At 37.8% G+C, this 15075-nt stretch overlaps 3 protein-coding genes across 3 annotated transcripts; 2 read left to right on the plus strand and 1 right to left on the minus strand.

Moving 5' to 3' along the window:
• On the minus strand, window positions 469-2562 carry LOC105174938 (probable serine/threonine-protein kinase WNK11). Its single transcript, XM_011097198.2, has 3 exons — window positions 2407-2562; window positions 1460-1963; window positions 469-1111 (listed from the first exon to the last, which is right to left on the minus strand). The coding sequence occupies exons 1-3, from the start codon at window positions 2407-2409 to the stop codon at window positions 710-712; spliced, it is 909 nt and encodes a 302-aa protein (XP_011095500.1). The 5' UTR covers window positions 2410-2562; the 3' UTR covers window positions 469-709.
• Window positions 3593-8068, plus strand: LOC105174940 (truncated FRIGIDA-like protein 1). The gene is made up of 3 exons (XM_011097200.2): window positions 3593-4578; window positions 5194-5369; window positions 6101-8068. Exons 1-3 carry the CDS (start codon window positions 3771-3773, stop codon window positions 6683-6685), a joined length of 1569 nt encoding a protein of 522 aa, XP_011095502.1. The 5' UTR covers window positions 3593-3770; the 3' UTR covers window positions 6686-8068.
• On the plus strand, window positions 9462-14401 carry LOC105174941 (probable WRKY transcription factor 20). Its single transcript, XM_011097201.2, has 6 exons — window positions 9462-9982; window positions 11225-11419; window positions 12070-12571; window positions 12945-13092; window positions 13177-13332; window positions 13818-14401. The coding sequence occupies exons 1-6, from the start codon at window positions 9722-9724 to the stop codon at window positions 14308-14310; spliced, it is 1755 nt and encodes a 584-aa protein (XP_011095503.1). The 5' UTR covers window positions 9462-9721; the 3' UTR covers window positions 14311-14401.

The raw sequence follows: 15075 nt of genomic DNA on the forward strand, positions 1-15075 counted from the left end.
GTGGTGTCGAAGTTGAACCCAACAATCAATTAATAAAGAGAAGCAATTGGCATGATTTTTTGACGCATACCAAATGTAGCAGGGTATTCTGACCTGACCCGACCCTAGCGGCCGTTAAGAGTTGCTGCCGCCGTAAAAAAATAATAGTCCAATACAAGTGGATGTGGAAGATCTTTTCCTTTTTCAACGGCTCCTCAAATTCAAAATTGCAAAAGCCGAAATTATGGGAAAGCAACAACAATTTTCACGCCAGCCTGTGTTCATTTTGAGGATTATTTCATCAACAACTACACTAGGCCTCGGCGCCGTCCATATACTTTTTCAACTTTTGTTGCTCTATTTAGCCGTTTCGTTTAGTGAAAGGTTGTCTTCCTCCCTTCTGTCTATCTCAACCTTAACACGTTTTGTACTTATTCAGAGTGATGACGATCATGTGAACCAAATGGTAATAACAAACAAACATATGTATGTCTTGGATTGGGAGATTACCAAATCAAACAACACTCTATTTACAGACAACACCTATTTCTAATGCTTGGGAGATTACCAAAATCAAACAACTAAAATCAAAATTAAAAATCATAGGACACATCACATTTCAAGAACCATAAGTCATTGCACCCTTTCAAAATTAAGTGGTAAAACATGAAACCAAGGGGGAAAGAAAGGAACACATCTTAACCAAATGAATTTTTACATTAATCACCTGCTAATTTCTACTATAGTCATCTGCATTTTCGTCATCATCTTCGTGAATCCCATCGAAGAAGGGGTCTTTCAGGAGATCAGCAGCCGAGGGTCGAGCCCTTGGCCGAGCAAGACACTTCTCGATGAATGCTTGTACCTCTGGGTCCTTCACTTTGTTCATGGCTTGAGGCCTGAGCCCAGATGTCACCTTTTTGTATATCTTCGCGACATTGTCACATTCACTGTATGGTAGCTCGAGAGTCACCATCTCAAGCAAGCACATTCCAAATGAATATATATCTATTAGCTCTGTGTAATTCTCATCATACAGCTCAGGCGCCATGAATTCTGGTGTCCCTAGCAACGAATGAGCCGAGTGATTTTTACCAACGGTAGCCGCCAAGCCCAAATCGCCGATTTTCACCTATATGAGTCAAGTAGATTTAAAGAATTACAGCTGCACCCAAGAGAACAAACATCCAACTTAGAAAGCAAAATATTTAGCGCAACAATAAGAAACTTAATGCACTTAGCCAAAGAAGGAAATGGGTAAATGCTGCCAGCCGAGGTGTAAATACAGATGTAACTGAATATCAAAATATACCAATCTTATCAAAACAGCTACTTTGATTCACGCACACTTTTTTTAAGATCTCATTTCATGTTTCAGCCACCACTCCAAAACTTGTCATCAGAAAACTCAGAACTCACTTCAAGCTATGAAAACAAGTAAAGAAACAGAGACAAGAAGCAAAGTGTTAATTAAGTATACCTGACCAACGTTGCCATTGATGAAGATATTGCTACAATTGAGATCCCTATGAATCACGCATGGCTCATGAGTATGCAAATAGTCCAAGCCCTTGAGAATTTGCCTTGACCATTTCTTCAAAGCCTTAAGTGAGACCTGCTTGTGTTTCTTCCTATATTCCCTCAAATTTCCTGACGTACAGACCTCAGTGATAAAATTCAGCGTGTTTCTCTCCCTGTCCCGCCAAACTGAGTATAATGCAATAATGTTCTTGTTTTTCAAGTTCCTGAGCAACCGAACCTCTGAATACAACCGGTTGATCATGGCCTCATCGTCACAAAAGTTTCGTAATTTAACTTGGTTCCATGCCACCTCAATTCCTTCTTCTTGGTCGAATGCCCGGTAAACTTTCTTCACAGCCCCCGCCCCAAGAAGCTCAGCATACCGGCCATACCGACCGGTAGGGTCAACTTCCACAAACGGTTCCATATCTCGATCCACCATACTTAAGTCCATGGCAGGCATCTACAACCAAGAATTTTCAAACAAATTAAAAGAATAAAATAAAGTTCCCAGTTCATAAATCATGGGACTCTCTAAATTACGTCATGAGAACTAGCTTCATGCTTCCCAACCCAGAAGGCAAAAACTCAGTTTGTTAAACGATTCAAACATCAAACAGTTGATGTGCACACAACTTTCAACCTAAAGCACTCCACAACCCATATTAGTTCATCAAATAAGTTGCCCTCTTTGTCCAATTTCCACAAAGCACATGCAGAAAGAATCGAAACAACACATAAACTCTTTCATAAGACCCTCTTTTCTTGGTAAAAATACCCCCTACTCCACTTCTTGTACGTTTGAAGAAAACCACATCGTATATCATAAAGAATTGCACAATTTCACAACCAGACCATAAGAAAGCATAAAAAGCCAAGAAAACAAAAACCCCGACAAGATTCTACCATGTACTCGATGCCTACAACCGATGATTCCTCTCCGACGAAGGAAGAAAAACACGGCTACTCCTCCTACTCCCTCCTCGCTCGAACAAAGTCGAGGTATCTTATAGGTGTTAGGATGGGCTTTCGGTCTTTTACCTTCTCACATGAAAATCATGGTCCATATATACAAATTATATGTAGTTGACTGCACTTCTTCTTGGACTACATCACTAGAATTCTTCGGCGTAAGTGGAAAAGTAAAACCCCCTCCCAAGGGCGATTTCGGAACTTTAACACGAATGCCATTCGATTTTTTTTTTTTACTATTGCTCGCAATTTTTCAATCTATACAAAATTGAAAATAAGTATTTTTCTCTAAATATGGAAACATAAATTATTTGGTTAAGAGGGACTAAAATACAAAAATATCCGTATACAATTATTAGCTGTTGATTAATTAGTGATAAACATCGACAGTTTATTATGTACTTAACTATTAATTTACTCATTCGCTTGCCGAATATTTACTTGAGGTTGTTATTGTACAACAGTTCATACGTTATCCAAATACTCATTAAATTTATTATTGTGATTTTGAAATTTATCAATTCGAATTAAAAGGAATGTCTGTTTGAAATTGTTTAAGATATACATATATTAATTTTTGATTGAAAATAATTAGAAAGCGCCTTTTTAATTATTTTTATTTTTTAATTACTTAAATTGAATCATTTTATATTAAAAATTATAAGCAACTTCCTGTTGATTTTTTATAATTTATTTTAAATTTGTAAACATTAGACTTTCTCAAATTCTCTAACTCAAATTTAATTTGCTGTTATGTTTGTTTCTAAATAGTTTTGACTTTCGTCGTTTTTTACCTTTTGAATTTTTTTTATAATTTATTTTCACGATAAAGATTGATATTATTGCAAATATAAATACAGGAAACCTATTGAGCATTAATTATTTTTTTGTTAATAGTAATAAATAAATATAATAATGTATCTTAATTATAATATTTTATTTCAATATGACAACCAATAATAAATAAGTTATAAAGTGAGACAAGATAGTAGGAGAGGACAGGGTCGGGCGGTCCTAAGAGAGAACAGGGCCCAGGTAGAAGGAGGCTACATTTAAAATTTGTGTTGGATCAAATATGGCTAAGTTTGAAAGAATTGAAGCCCAACAAAGCTACAATAATATCTTCACCGCCAAACACACCAACAGTATGTGTAACGTCTTTCATTCTCCTTGGCTTCGTCCCCTTCGACAGTTTTGGTTTATTGTTCCCGACCAACTGTGCTGCGGGTATGCTGTCTGATTATCGATTCGGGTGTTCAGTAGAATTTGATTAGTTTTTGTCTGTTGTTCAAAGGAGTATGGCTCTGACGACTGTACAATCAATCGAGAAGGCCCTCAACCTCGTCGACGGGAAGAAAGAGAACTTGAAGAAGGCTTTCGAGGAATTGCAATCGCGCTCCTCTTTGCTCTCCTCACTCAATTTCACATGGCCTGATCTAGACGCTTATTTTAGCTCCATTCAGACCCAACTCCTACAGAAATTGTCGATCCTCCAAGCCCTCGAATCTTCCCAAACCCAGAATATCATCGAACCTGTAAAACGAAAAGATTCTTTGTCGTCGGAACCGGTACCCGCACGACCCGAACTGAAGTCTCTATGTGAAAATATGGATGGATTGGGTTTGCGTAAATACGTCGTTGAGCGGCCCAAGGAAAGGACTGCTGTTAGGGTTGAGTTGGCCGACGCTTTTAAGCACGCGCCGGACCCGGGCTCGATGGTTCTGGATGCTCTGGAGGGTTTCTGGGACGGGAAAATTGGGAACGGGTCTAGGTTGAGGACAGCTTGCGTGGTTTTGTTGGAGGAGTTGATGAGGGCTGGGGTGAAGATAGGGCCGGAGGTTAGGGAACGTGCGTTGGCTGTGGCATTGGAGTGGAAGGGAAAGATGGCAGCAAATAGTGGTAATGGTGGTGATGGGGATGAGGAGGGGAAAGAGGAGGAGGGGGGTCTGGAGACGCTGGGTTATTTGCAGCTCTTGGCTACATACAAGCTGTTGAATGATGGTGGGAATGATGAGAATGAGCTGATTGATTGTGTTGTTTTGATTGCAAGGTACCGGCAAGCTGTCGACTTGTGTCGAATTCTCGGTCTTGAGAGTAAAGTTTCTGGTAAATATGAAGCTAGCTGTTTACTTGTATGTGTTCTTTTGGGGTATTTATCCTATCCTGCATTAGTCTACATTATTGTTATTTATTGCATTTCCTGTGCTCCATGTGAAGATTGGATGAGCAGGAGAAATTGAAAATTTGATGAATGATATTGGTTGGGATGGCACCTGATTGATATTTGTGTTTTTGAATACTGTTCCATGATCCATGTGGATGGTCTCAACTGGCATAATGGTGTGATAAAATTATCTAAATCTTGTTAAATCCTGTTTCAGAACATAGTACTTGGACTATTGATCAAAATAGTTCAAAAGTTTAAGCTCTGCCCAGGAATTAGGTAAGTATAGAGATGTTAGATTCTGTTCTTTTCTTTGCATGCACAGCTGAGCCAATCGTCATTGTAGGAGATGCAAGTCTAGGATTCAAAATATTGGCATCTGATCTATTAAGGTGAAGGTTAGCTGGTGGCTACAGTTATGCAGTAGGAAAATTCAGTTTTGTATTAGTTTCTTTAATCTTTTCCGATATCACCCTTAATTGCCTGTGCTGTCTCACTTTCGTGCACATTTAATTTTGAAGTCTGACGTTAGTGCTAATATTAATGGTTTATGACAGATGTTGTACAGAGGCTTATCAATAAGGGTAAGCAACTTTTAGCTCTTAAATTCATTATTGAGTTTGAGCTAACTGATGAGTTCCCTCCCGTGCCCTTATTGAAAGCCCATGTGATGGATTCAAAGAAAATTGCTGAGAAAGTTCGTAAGACCGGGAAGAGTTCTCGTCAGTCTTTGGTAATACATCCATATCTTCCTTTTCCTTTCCCGTGTAAGGGTGCCCCCTACCATTCATTGTTTCAGAATTGAAAATTTATTACTTAGGTGGTATAACGACAAAGTTCTTGGTAGTTATGGTTGAACTGGAAAACTGTTTATCATTATGTGCTCTTTAAAAGGATAACTGCAAGGTGGTGTATGATAAATTTGTTCTTGATAAAAAATCATAAATAAGCATATACAACTGTCCAGTTTAAGACTTTGAGTTGTCAGATAAAACATTCTGCACCCACCTTTGAATTGGAGAAAGTTTGAGTTCTTGAAGTTGTTTATCTTTTCTTGAAATTTTCTGAAATAAACAAGCTGTCATAATATTTCTGGGGATCTTCATCTGCAATGGAAATTTTCATGTCTTTTGCTGTTAAAAGTAGTTGTAGCCTTGATAAATCATTATTTCAGTCAGTGTAGATTACTTTAGTATCAATGTCAAGACCAAGTAATTCTTTAAAAATACTAGTTTGATTCTTCAGTAGTATTATCTATGACTCCGCATGAGAGAGTTTTATTTTAAATGTACTAGTCAAATATTTTTTACTAAACTGGAGTGTCGAGTGGAAAGATTACTTACCCTTGAACTTAGGCCTTGGAAAATTCATTATTTATTAGGGATTATTAAATGCCAACCGTAAGAGGATTGGCTGCAGTATATCTGCAATGCTGTTGACTTACTTCATTATATTCCTCTGTAGAATGATGCTGCAATGAAAGAAATTAGTGCACTGAAATCAGTGATTAAGTGCATCGAGGATCATGCTCTGGAATCTCAGTACCCAAAAGATGAACTGGTAGCACGCATTGAGAAGTTGGAAAAAGAGAAGGCTGACAGGAAAAGACCTGCCGCAGCCCCAGTACCCAAACCTCAGCAGCAGGTGAAGCAACAGAAGCAAAATGGGAACAAGCGAATGAAGGGAGCTGCCGGTCCATCAGCATTTAAAAGGAAAACTCTTGCTAATTCAGGTGTTCCCTCATCACAGCCATCTTCTGTAAAGAGGGCAGGTTTATTGCCCGATCATGCTGCTCCATACCTCAGTTCACCTGCTGGGACCTATGGCATGGCAGGATCTCTTGTGGCTGCTGCGCCATATGGGAGCTCCTCTGCAGACTTGTATGTGTTGTCGGGAGCCCCTGTGGGCTTTTCCGGGAACCTAAATCCATCTGTATCGAATCCTTATCCTTCAGAAACACATGCACAACCTGGTTATTATGATAGGGCGATAGGTTATGGTGGATATGATGTGCCGTCTCAATACCATCCAGCATACTATCCACAGTGATACATTGACCTCTGCAAACTTTGGATGGTCATATGGCATGTGTCGGAATTTAAATGTCATTATCGGAAAGCATTACCTGCTTTTCAGATCACTGAGATTTTGGCACATGACCAAATTTGGTTTTTCCCGTAGTTGTTAATGAACAAAGGGTTCTTGAAATATCATCTGAACCAGAATCTGTGGTCCAGATATTTTAGATTAATATGACTTGTTTCATGTTGATCGTTCACTTTAGAGCTTATCTGACAACCAACTGGGAACTTTTGGAAAGTCCCCCTAACAAGAAGTTTCATTACCCCTATAGTAGTTAAGCTGTTCTACAGTTTCTTTTTCTTGCATACGTAGTTTGTGCATGTGGAAACAGGAAATCAGTTACTTTCCAAGTGAATCTGATTTTTCTGCCAAAGCTTGATACCAAGCACTTCTGAGCTGCAGATGGACTTCAATTTCCAACACCTTTGCTATTCAAACTTATTATTTCCTGCAAGTTGTACTGGGTCTCTGAAATTTCTATCCTGTGTTAACAGTCTGCTCTTCATTTAGAACTGAGTGGATTGAAATTTCAAGTTGGTAGTTTGTCAAAGAGCTTATAACCAACTTGTGTTTCACGGTATTGGATTGTGAGGATGGAATTCCTTGACCTCCATGGGGAAAGCTTGGCTGGTTTTTTAATATATTACTGGATGTCACATGCTATGTCTGCATGAGATGCAGACATGACAACACATTTGTTGTAACACTACTTCTGCGATTGAACCCATTAGACTTTACACTAGCCTGGTAGGACAAACTGTTTGTCCTATCGATTTCTCCCAAAGATCTTATGGATGATGCCTGGGCATTATGAAGCACCATTTGTTGGCCAGTATGCTAATTGTTGTGCGTTTTGTTGTTTCTTGGGGTTTAATTGGATGACTGTTTAGTTAACTAGTAGTAGGGTTAACATTGAGAAAGAATGTGTGTAAAGTGCATATTTGATCTTTCTCGAAAAGGGAATTGAGTTCAATCTCTGAGAGATAGCAAGAGTCCTCCGTTGGCTTTATTTACTTGCTTAAATAGATCAAGTGTGTGTGTGTGTGTGTGTGTTCTTTGATGTAGATTCTTGGAGGAGGCAAAGGCACAAAGCCTTCAAGGTGGAGTAGGTTGCAACTCTTTTGTATTAGTCCAATATGGGGAATAAAGAAATAAGGCCCGTGACATCAAGAATCCCACTCTTTGACAACAGATTTTCTTTACATTTGGTAAGCTTTTCGCATGCATAAAATTTTTTAGAACAGTCGTTGTATTTGCAATTAGTTGGTACAAGTATTGTATTTGATCTGTACTGTAAAATCCAAATTTCAATACACTGCTTAATAGTATTATATTGTATATTGTTGATTAGAGTTGTTAGCTTAATCTTGTTGTTCTTCCCTGCTGTTTTTTGTTCATCCAAGACGTTTAACTTGACACATACGGGGAGGAGAGCTGGTACTGTTTGAAAGCAATGTTGGTTTGAAGAAATTAATGAGGTGAGTGAGTAGTGGAGCTTTTACTTGGACAGGAGGAAGTACGTCAAATGTTGTATTATTGCGGAAAGAGGTGGTGGTCCAAACAGTTGCAGATTTTATGATAGCCAATTGAGTGTTGTTTGGACTAATCTCCGTATGAATATATGCCCTTCCACAACACAACAAAATAAACACCCTGCAATCTTCTTCACTTTACAATTCCGCTTTAGTAGCAATTAAAACGTCAACCCAAACTCATCTTGTAAAGGAATTGGTACATCTTCATTATTGCACTTCCCTACAAATTTCTATTTTAGTGACTCTACCAAGATTTCTGTTATGTGTTTTTCTTCAAAATTCTTCCCATACCAAAAATTAATTTATATGAAAGTTTTTCTTGAATTAGCAACTAATTGGAAAATACATTTATTTGAGTCAAAGTTGTAGAAAAAATTTGCATACATATATCTATACAGAACAACTATCTTTGTTTGCTAATCTTTTTTTCTTTTCTTTTTTTAAATACCGTTATATGTGTTTACGTTTACATAAAAATAACCACCTGCTTTAGTCATTTGATTAAATCAATAATTCTATTACATGTGCATTTAAAGAATATCATACTAGTTTTGATAAGTATCACAATTTTTTTTTTAATTTTATCAAATAAATAGGGGTAAATTAATTTACAACTATTTCTTCTAAAATTTTGCATAATTATAGATATATTCTTATTGTTTAAAAAATTACAAACATCCCTCTTTTTGAATTTAGTGTCCGTGTAATACCAAGGAGATATCTTAGATTTCATCTAATTATTATGGTTAACTATTTAAAATGTCATTTTATATAATAAATTATAATTTTATATACATTTAAAAATTTTATAAAATATTTTTATGAACTTATATTTTCAATAGATTATTTATTTTACACATTTGCATATATTTTTTTAAAAAAAAACATTGGTAAACAGTAATTTTTATTTTATCGTCTAAAAACTACATAATTATTTATTTGAGATAAGTATTTATAATTTTTTAAATAATAGAATACATATACAAAACTTGAAGAAAGGTAGCTAGCTGTAATCTCCAATAAATAAAATAAAAATTTAATTTAGGTGGGGGGGGGTTGTAGTTTTTAATTAAAAAGGGTGGATTTGTAGGATAAATAGGGTATTTAGAAAAAGTTAAGAGGAGGGTGAGGTGTGTAATAGTAATAATCTGGGAAGCAAGCAGCAAATCTAGTTGTCACTTTCCATTTTACAACGGAGGTGGGGGTGGGGGTGGGGGTGTTAATAAAACTGGATAAGGACCGACTGCCCAATCACAACCCAGACCCGAACCCGTTAAAGTCAACCAACACCGTATAACTTGAACCGTCTCCGTCTCCGTCTCCTCCTCCTCCTCCTCCTCCCTCCCACAATTACCATCCTACCCCTCCCCCCCTTTTCCCCCATTGCTTCCAGTTTTGCTCAAACATTACTGCACCTTTTCTTTCTTTGACTCTCTTCTCCTCCCCCCCCCCCCCCTCTCTCTCATCAATGGAAGACTCTCACTCGCTCCCTCACACTTCTTTCTCTCGTTCCCAACACTCGCCATCCGGTAATGCTACGCCTCAACTCACATCTGCTCATGATCACGTCGCTGACGGTCCCGGTGCTGCCGGATCCAGCAACGGAGCTAAGTATCGGCTTATGTCTCCGGCCAAGCTCCCGATCTCTAGGTCGACTTGTATTACTATTCCACCTGGCCTCAGTCCGACCTCGTTCCTCGAATCCCCTGTTCTTCTCTCTAACATCAAGGTCCGTTTTTTTTTTGTTTTCCTTCTTGGGCTTGTGACTGGGACTACTTTTTCGTATGTGTTTTACTTATTTGGTTACTGGTTAAGGGAATTTTTGCACTGGTGCTATTTGCGTCAGTAGCTCGAGAGATTCAGATTCCGATCCGATGCCAAGTTTTTTTGTGTTGGTTGCTGAATATAGCTACTAAAGTTTCAAAAATTGGAAATATTGAGAATCCAGCTTTTAATCTCTGTGTGTTGAAGTATTCCGGAGCAGGATACCCAGCTTTGCCGTTCTCAGTTTTGTGAAATGTAATTTTTGGGCACAGCGAGCAAACGCGGTGTTAAGCTGACGTCTGTGTGTTTTATTGTGGAATTTTTCGAATTATTGACAATTATGAGTGGGTTTCATCATTGATTTAATGTTTGGTTCTTTTTCATCATATTGCTGTTGCTGTTGTTGAATAATTTCCCCTTACTCATCAAGTGCTCATTTGGAGAATATTAAATTTGACGTGAATAATATATGTGTCAACATTGTGTGTTTTGGGACCCTTGGATTCTGATGCTTACATTAGAGTGTATTATATTGGTTTCTAGGTGGAATTATTTTGGGCACCTTTAAACCTTTTGTGGAGACTTGGCCATACAACACCTTTTGAGCTAATGGAGACTAAAATTGGAAAAGGATGTGAATGGAGAATAATCAAATTGATGAAAGCACATGAAACCATTCTGTTTCAATAGAATCTTAACTATTCCCATTCTGTATTATCAAATGGAGATGTGTGTGTAAAGAAGCAATACATTGATAGAAGAGTTTTTCTTTCCATATTAAATAAGTGATCGGAAATTTAGGTAGAAGATTTTAAGTTTCACTGTTGTTTCTTTTCATGATTAATCTTTACCCGTTGGTGTTTGACATTTTGTCTGATGTATTGTTCCCGGGGGAAAGATGTTAAGTGTCTTGATTGAAGCATCAGATCAATCTATGCTATTATAGTTGTCAGGATTATGTCTGACATTTGTCACTTTGAGGTGCATATATATGTTGTACTTTACCATCGGAACTTCAAAACAAATGATCTTTGAGGTTTCATGACGTCGAGTTTGGTTTTGCCTGACAGGGGAAAAAAGTTGATTTTGATATCCCTTTCAGACAGAGATAGAAGCCTACGGAATTAGAGTAGAAAGTTATTTTATGCTATTTAGTGCCAGTCAGGACAATTCACTTACTGCTTCTAGAATTGTGTTATTTTTTCAGGCGGAGCCTTCTCCAACGACTGGTTCCTTTTTCAAGCCTCAGTTGATGCAAGGCTCTGGTGAAAATGCAGCACTTTCGCTGCAGAAACATATTTCCAGTGGCAACACAACTGATGAAAGAACATCCAGCAGTTTTGAGTTTAGGTTTCATACTGGAGCCAATTCTACATCAGGAGTGTCATCCGCAGGGCTGGCGGTAATGCCCTAAAGCTTTTTGCATTTGGTTTTAAGATTCTAGCCTATTTTTGTCTAGTTTTTATATAAGATAAATTTGTCCGGACAACAATTGAATGAATAAAAAATCATGTTTTCTCTGATTTATAACTAAGATAAAATTCAGTCCAAACTATTTCAGCAAAATAGTAAAATTAGATGAGAGATTGTGACTCTGATGTTTTATAGATTTTTCCATTCCTTCCCAACTACATGGTATTCAGACTGAGATAGATAGCACGAGAATTCATAATATGTTGTGTCATTCTTTACGTTACAAATGACTCCTAATCAGGTTGATGGAAGTTTGTTTAGATTTCTGGACGTAGATCTTTATTATCCTATTATTTTGCCTGTGTGGTGGAATATCAGGAATTCTTTTGTTGCTAGTGAATCAGTGGCATTGAATGTGTTGGATTTTGCTGTAATCTTGTCAACAAACATATGGAGAATTGTTGTAGTGCTATGATTGGTATAGAGATAAAAGTTCACATATTTGGAATCAAGAAATCTATTTATATAGCTATTGGATAAACTTTGGAAACTCAACTCTGCATCGTTTTAATACACCAATTGCTTCAGCTTGATTTGCAGCAGAATCTCTACTAATATCTAATTTCTTTGTGGAAAAAGATTCCTGTGGGGTTGAATCGAAATGGACCAGTCATTCATCAAGATCAACGGCATACACAACAATCTTCTGCACCTTCATCTCTGGCTTCACAATCTGTTGCCGTGGGTATACATGATTCATCCATCTGTAGCACCACTGATGAATTAAATCAGGCAGGACAATCGAATACAGGCAATCAAGCATCATCATCTGATCATAAAGATAGCATCTCCTCAGTGTCAGCTGAGAGAACGTCAGATGATGGGTATAACTGGAGAAAATATGGGCAGAAGCTGGTTAAAGGAAGTGAATTTCCACGAAGTTATTACAAGTGTACATATCCAAATTGCGAGGTGAAAAAGATATTTGAACGTTCTCCAAGTGGACAGATCACAGAAATTGTGTACAAGGGTTCACATGATCATCCAAAACCTCAAGCTGCACGTCGCCATAATCCTGGTGCTCTTTTGTCCATTCAAGAGGATAAACTTGACAGGGACTTATCGTTCACTGGTCAAGAGGGTAATGAGTGCTTTCTGATTATTTTCACTCACTATGTCAAAGTTTGTAGCCCTACTATTGGGATTTAGCTAAATTGATATACATGAACTGATGAACATAAGTGTGGTCATATGGCTTCGGCTGCTTTATTAATTTTCACAATTGAAGCTTGAGAACAATCACTGAGATGCTTAAACTGGGGATTCTTCCATGTTTAATTTGTGCAGCTTAAGCTCAAGTTAATAGTGAACCAGTTTGAGCTTCACCCGAATATTAGAGCTTGATTTAAAAAACTTGGAGCTTAGCTCAGCTTAACTCAGTTCTTCCTGAAGATTACCTGTTGTGAACTATATATGTCAATCATTCTCAATTTTTGTTCATTATGTTGTTGAAGACAAGTTGAACACCAATAACATGGAGCAAAATGGCTCTCCGGCATTGTCTCCTCTGCAAGCGAATGAAGATGGTGTAGATGGTTCAGGTTCACAATTTCAGGCCATTAATGATGAGGTTGAGGAGGATGATCCTTTTCTGAAGCGGAGGTATGTGGTTTTAGGAACATTATTGAATATGTTTATTATCCTTGATTCCTTGTCATAATGTGTATTGCTGAAACATCTGAGCAGGAAAATGGAGGATAGTATCGATGTCACTCCAATTGTTAAGCCCATTCGTGAACCTCGAGTAGTTGTTCAAACTGTGAGTGAGGTCGATATACTGGATGATGGATATCGTTGGCGGAAGTATGGACAGAAAGTTGTCCGAGGCAATCCAAACCCTAGGTATGTAATGTACTAATGCTTCAGCACGCAATGGAAGATTGAAGTTAAAGATTATTAGTCATCAGATGAGAGGGATGAGAAACCTAGAAAAACTGGGGGATATTAAAATGGATGAAAAACAAGGAAAACAAGATTCCTATTTATTAGAGATAGAGACTGATACAAGGAAAAGTTAAGTTAAAATGACAAGACATTAAACACAAGACTGAAACAATGAAAGGTATCACTAAATTGCACGGGAGTGGAATTGAGGTTATAGTTACTCGATGTTTGCTTATGTGACCTTGCTGAAAGGAAAGAATGTTTATTCTAAATATCTGTTGGTTGACTGAACATGTCGTCATTCTTCTGTTAGATTTCCATCCTAATAAAATTGGTACTTTCTCGATGAACACAGAAATTTTACATTCCTGGACATGTTACTTGATCATATATACACATTCGATATCATATGTACAAATGATTACGTTTCATTTGTAATCCAGGAGTTATTACAAGTGCACAAATGCTGGATGCCCTGTGAGGAAGCATGTGGAAAGGGCATCTCACGACCCCAAAGCCGTTATAACTACTTATGAAGGAAAGCACAACCATGACGTCCCAACTGCCAGAAACAGCAGCCATGAATTTGCTGCAACTGCACCATATGGTGGAGCACCAAAAATCAGGCCACAAGAAAGTAGTTCAATTAGTCTTGATCTTGGTGTTGGAATCGGGCATGTGGCTGAGAATAGGACCAATGAACAGGGGCAAGCTTTGGACACTGAAGCCGCACAAAGCCAAATTGTTCCAAATAATTCCAGTATGACGGTCATTCAAGCATCACAAATCCCTGCATGCTACGGTATTGTAAACGGTGGCTTGAATCTGTATGGAAATAGAGAAAATCGTGTCGAAGGTCATAGCTTTCAATCTCCACCGCTACATCCTTCTAACCAATGTCCGCAAAACCTTGGAAGAATACTTATGGGGCCTTAAAATTGTAGCTGAATACTATGGATATATAATATTAAAATTTGAATTCTAGTAAAACTAAGGGGTATTATCCTCATGGTAAGTAAATTAGGAATGTTCCGGCACCAATATATTTGCTTTAAGCTTCTCTCCTCCTGTATGTTTGATATATATGCATTTCTTTCAGATTGTAGCCCCGCAACTGTTTTATGTAAATCGTTTGATCCCCATCTTCTACCACCCACCCACAAACACGAACTTTGTGTTGTTCATCAAGTCTGGAGCAAGCACAAAGTTATACCTTGGGTTGTGAATCTTGTACATAAGTAATGTTTGTCCGCTGGAAAATAGTTCATTAGTTTCACCACAGATAAAATCGCTTGTATGTGGCCAGCTTGGTAGTCTGAGGTCAATGTTGCATTAATTGTGTAATATTTGTTTCCATCCCACATGTTCCTCAGTCATTAATACGCATTGAATGTCTTGTAGATACGAACATGTGACAGTTGGAGACATATATAACATCTTGAACCCTAAAGAAGCTCACTAAAATTAAAGATGAATGCGGTCATTTTCCTATGGTGAGAAACTACGATGACACCTTTTGGCTTATTGTTAGGTCAAAAAATGGCGAAATATTTACCCTTTTGCCAAGAAATGGACACTTGAGTAAGATAGTACCCTTGCAATCACTTCCCTTGTCTATCTTTAGGCCTAACTCTTTTTCTTTTTTTTTCCTTTTCTTTTCTTTGGGGGGGGGGGGGGGGGGGGGTTATAAAAAACAAAAAT

The sequence above is a fragment of the Sesamum indicum genome, linkage group LG12, assembly GCF_000512975.1.
Source record: "Sesamum indicum cultivar Zhongzhi No. 13 linkage group LG12, S_indicum_v1.0, whole genome shotgun sequence".
NCBI classification, from domain to species: domain Eukaryota; kingdom Viridiplantae; phylum Streptophyta; class Magnoliopsida; order Lamiales; family Pedaliaceae; genus Sesamum; species Sesamum indicum.

Excerpts from the sequence above, each read along its gene's own strand:
- LOC105174938 (XM_011097198.2), bottom strand. Across the intron at positions 1,112-1,459 it reads TCAATGGCAACGTTGGTCAG|GTGAAAATCGGCGATTTGGG; the intron begins GTATACTTAATT and ends TGACTCATATAG.
- LOC105174940 (XM_011097200.2), top strand. The coding sequence starts at position 3,771 with ATGGCTCTGACGACTGTACAATCAATCGAGAAGGCCCTCAACCTCGTC. Across the intron at positions 4,579-5,193 it reads TCTTGAGAGTAAAGTTTCTG|ATGTTGTACAGAGGCTTATC; the intron begins GTAAATATGAAG and ends GGTTTATGACAG. Across the intron at positions 5,370-6,100 it reads AGAGTTCTCGTCAGTCTTTG|AATGATGCTGCAATGAAAGA; the intron begins GTAATACATCCA and ends ATTCCTCTGTAG.
- LOC105174941 (XM_011097201.2), top strand. The coding sequence starts at position 9,722 with ATGGAAGACTCTCACTCGCTCCCTCACACTTCTTTCTCTCGTTCCCAA. Across the intron at positions 9,983-11,224 it reads TTCTTCTCTCTAACATCAAG|GCGGAGCCTTCTCCAACGAC; the intron begins GTCCGTTTTTTT and ends TTATTTTTTCAG. Across the intron at positions 13,093-13,176 it reads GATCCTTTTCTGAAGCGGAG|GAAAATGGAGGATAGTATCG; the intron begins GTATGTGGTTTT and ends ACATCTGAGCAG.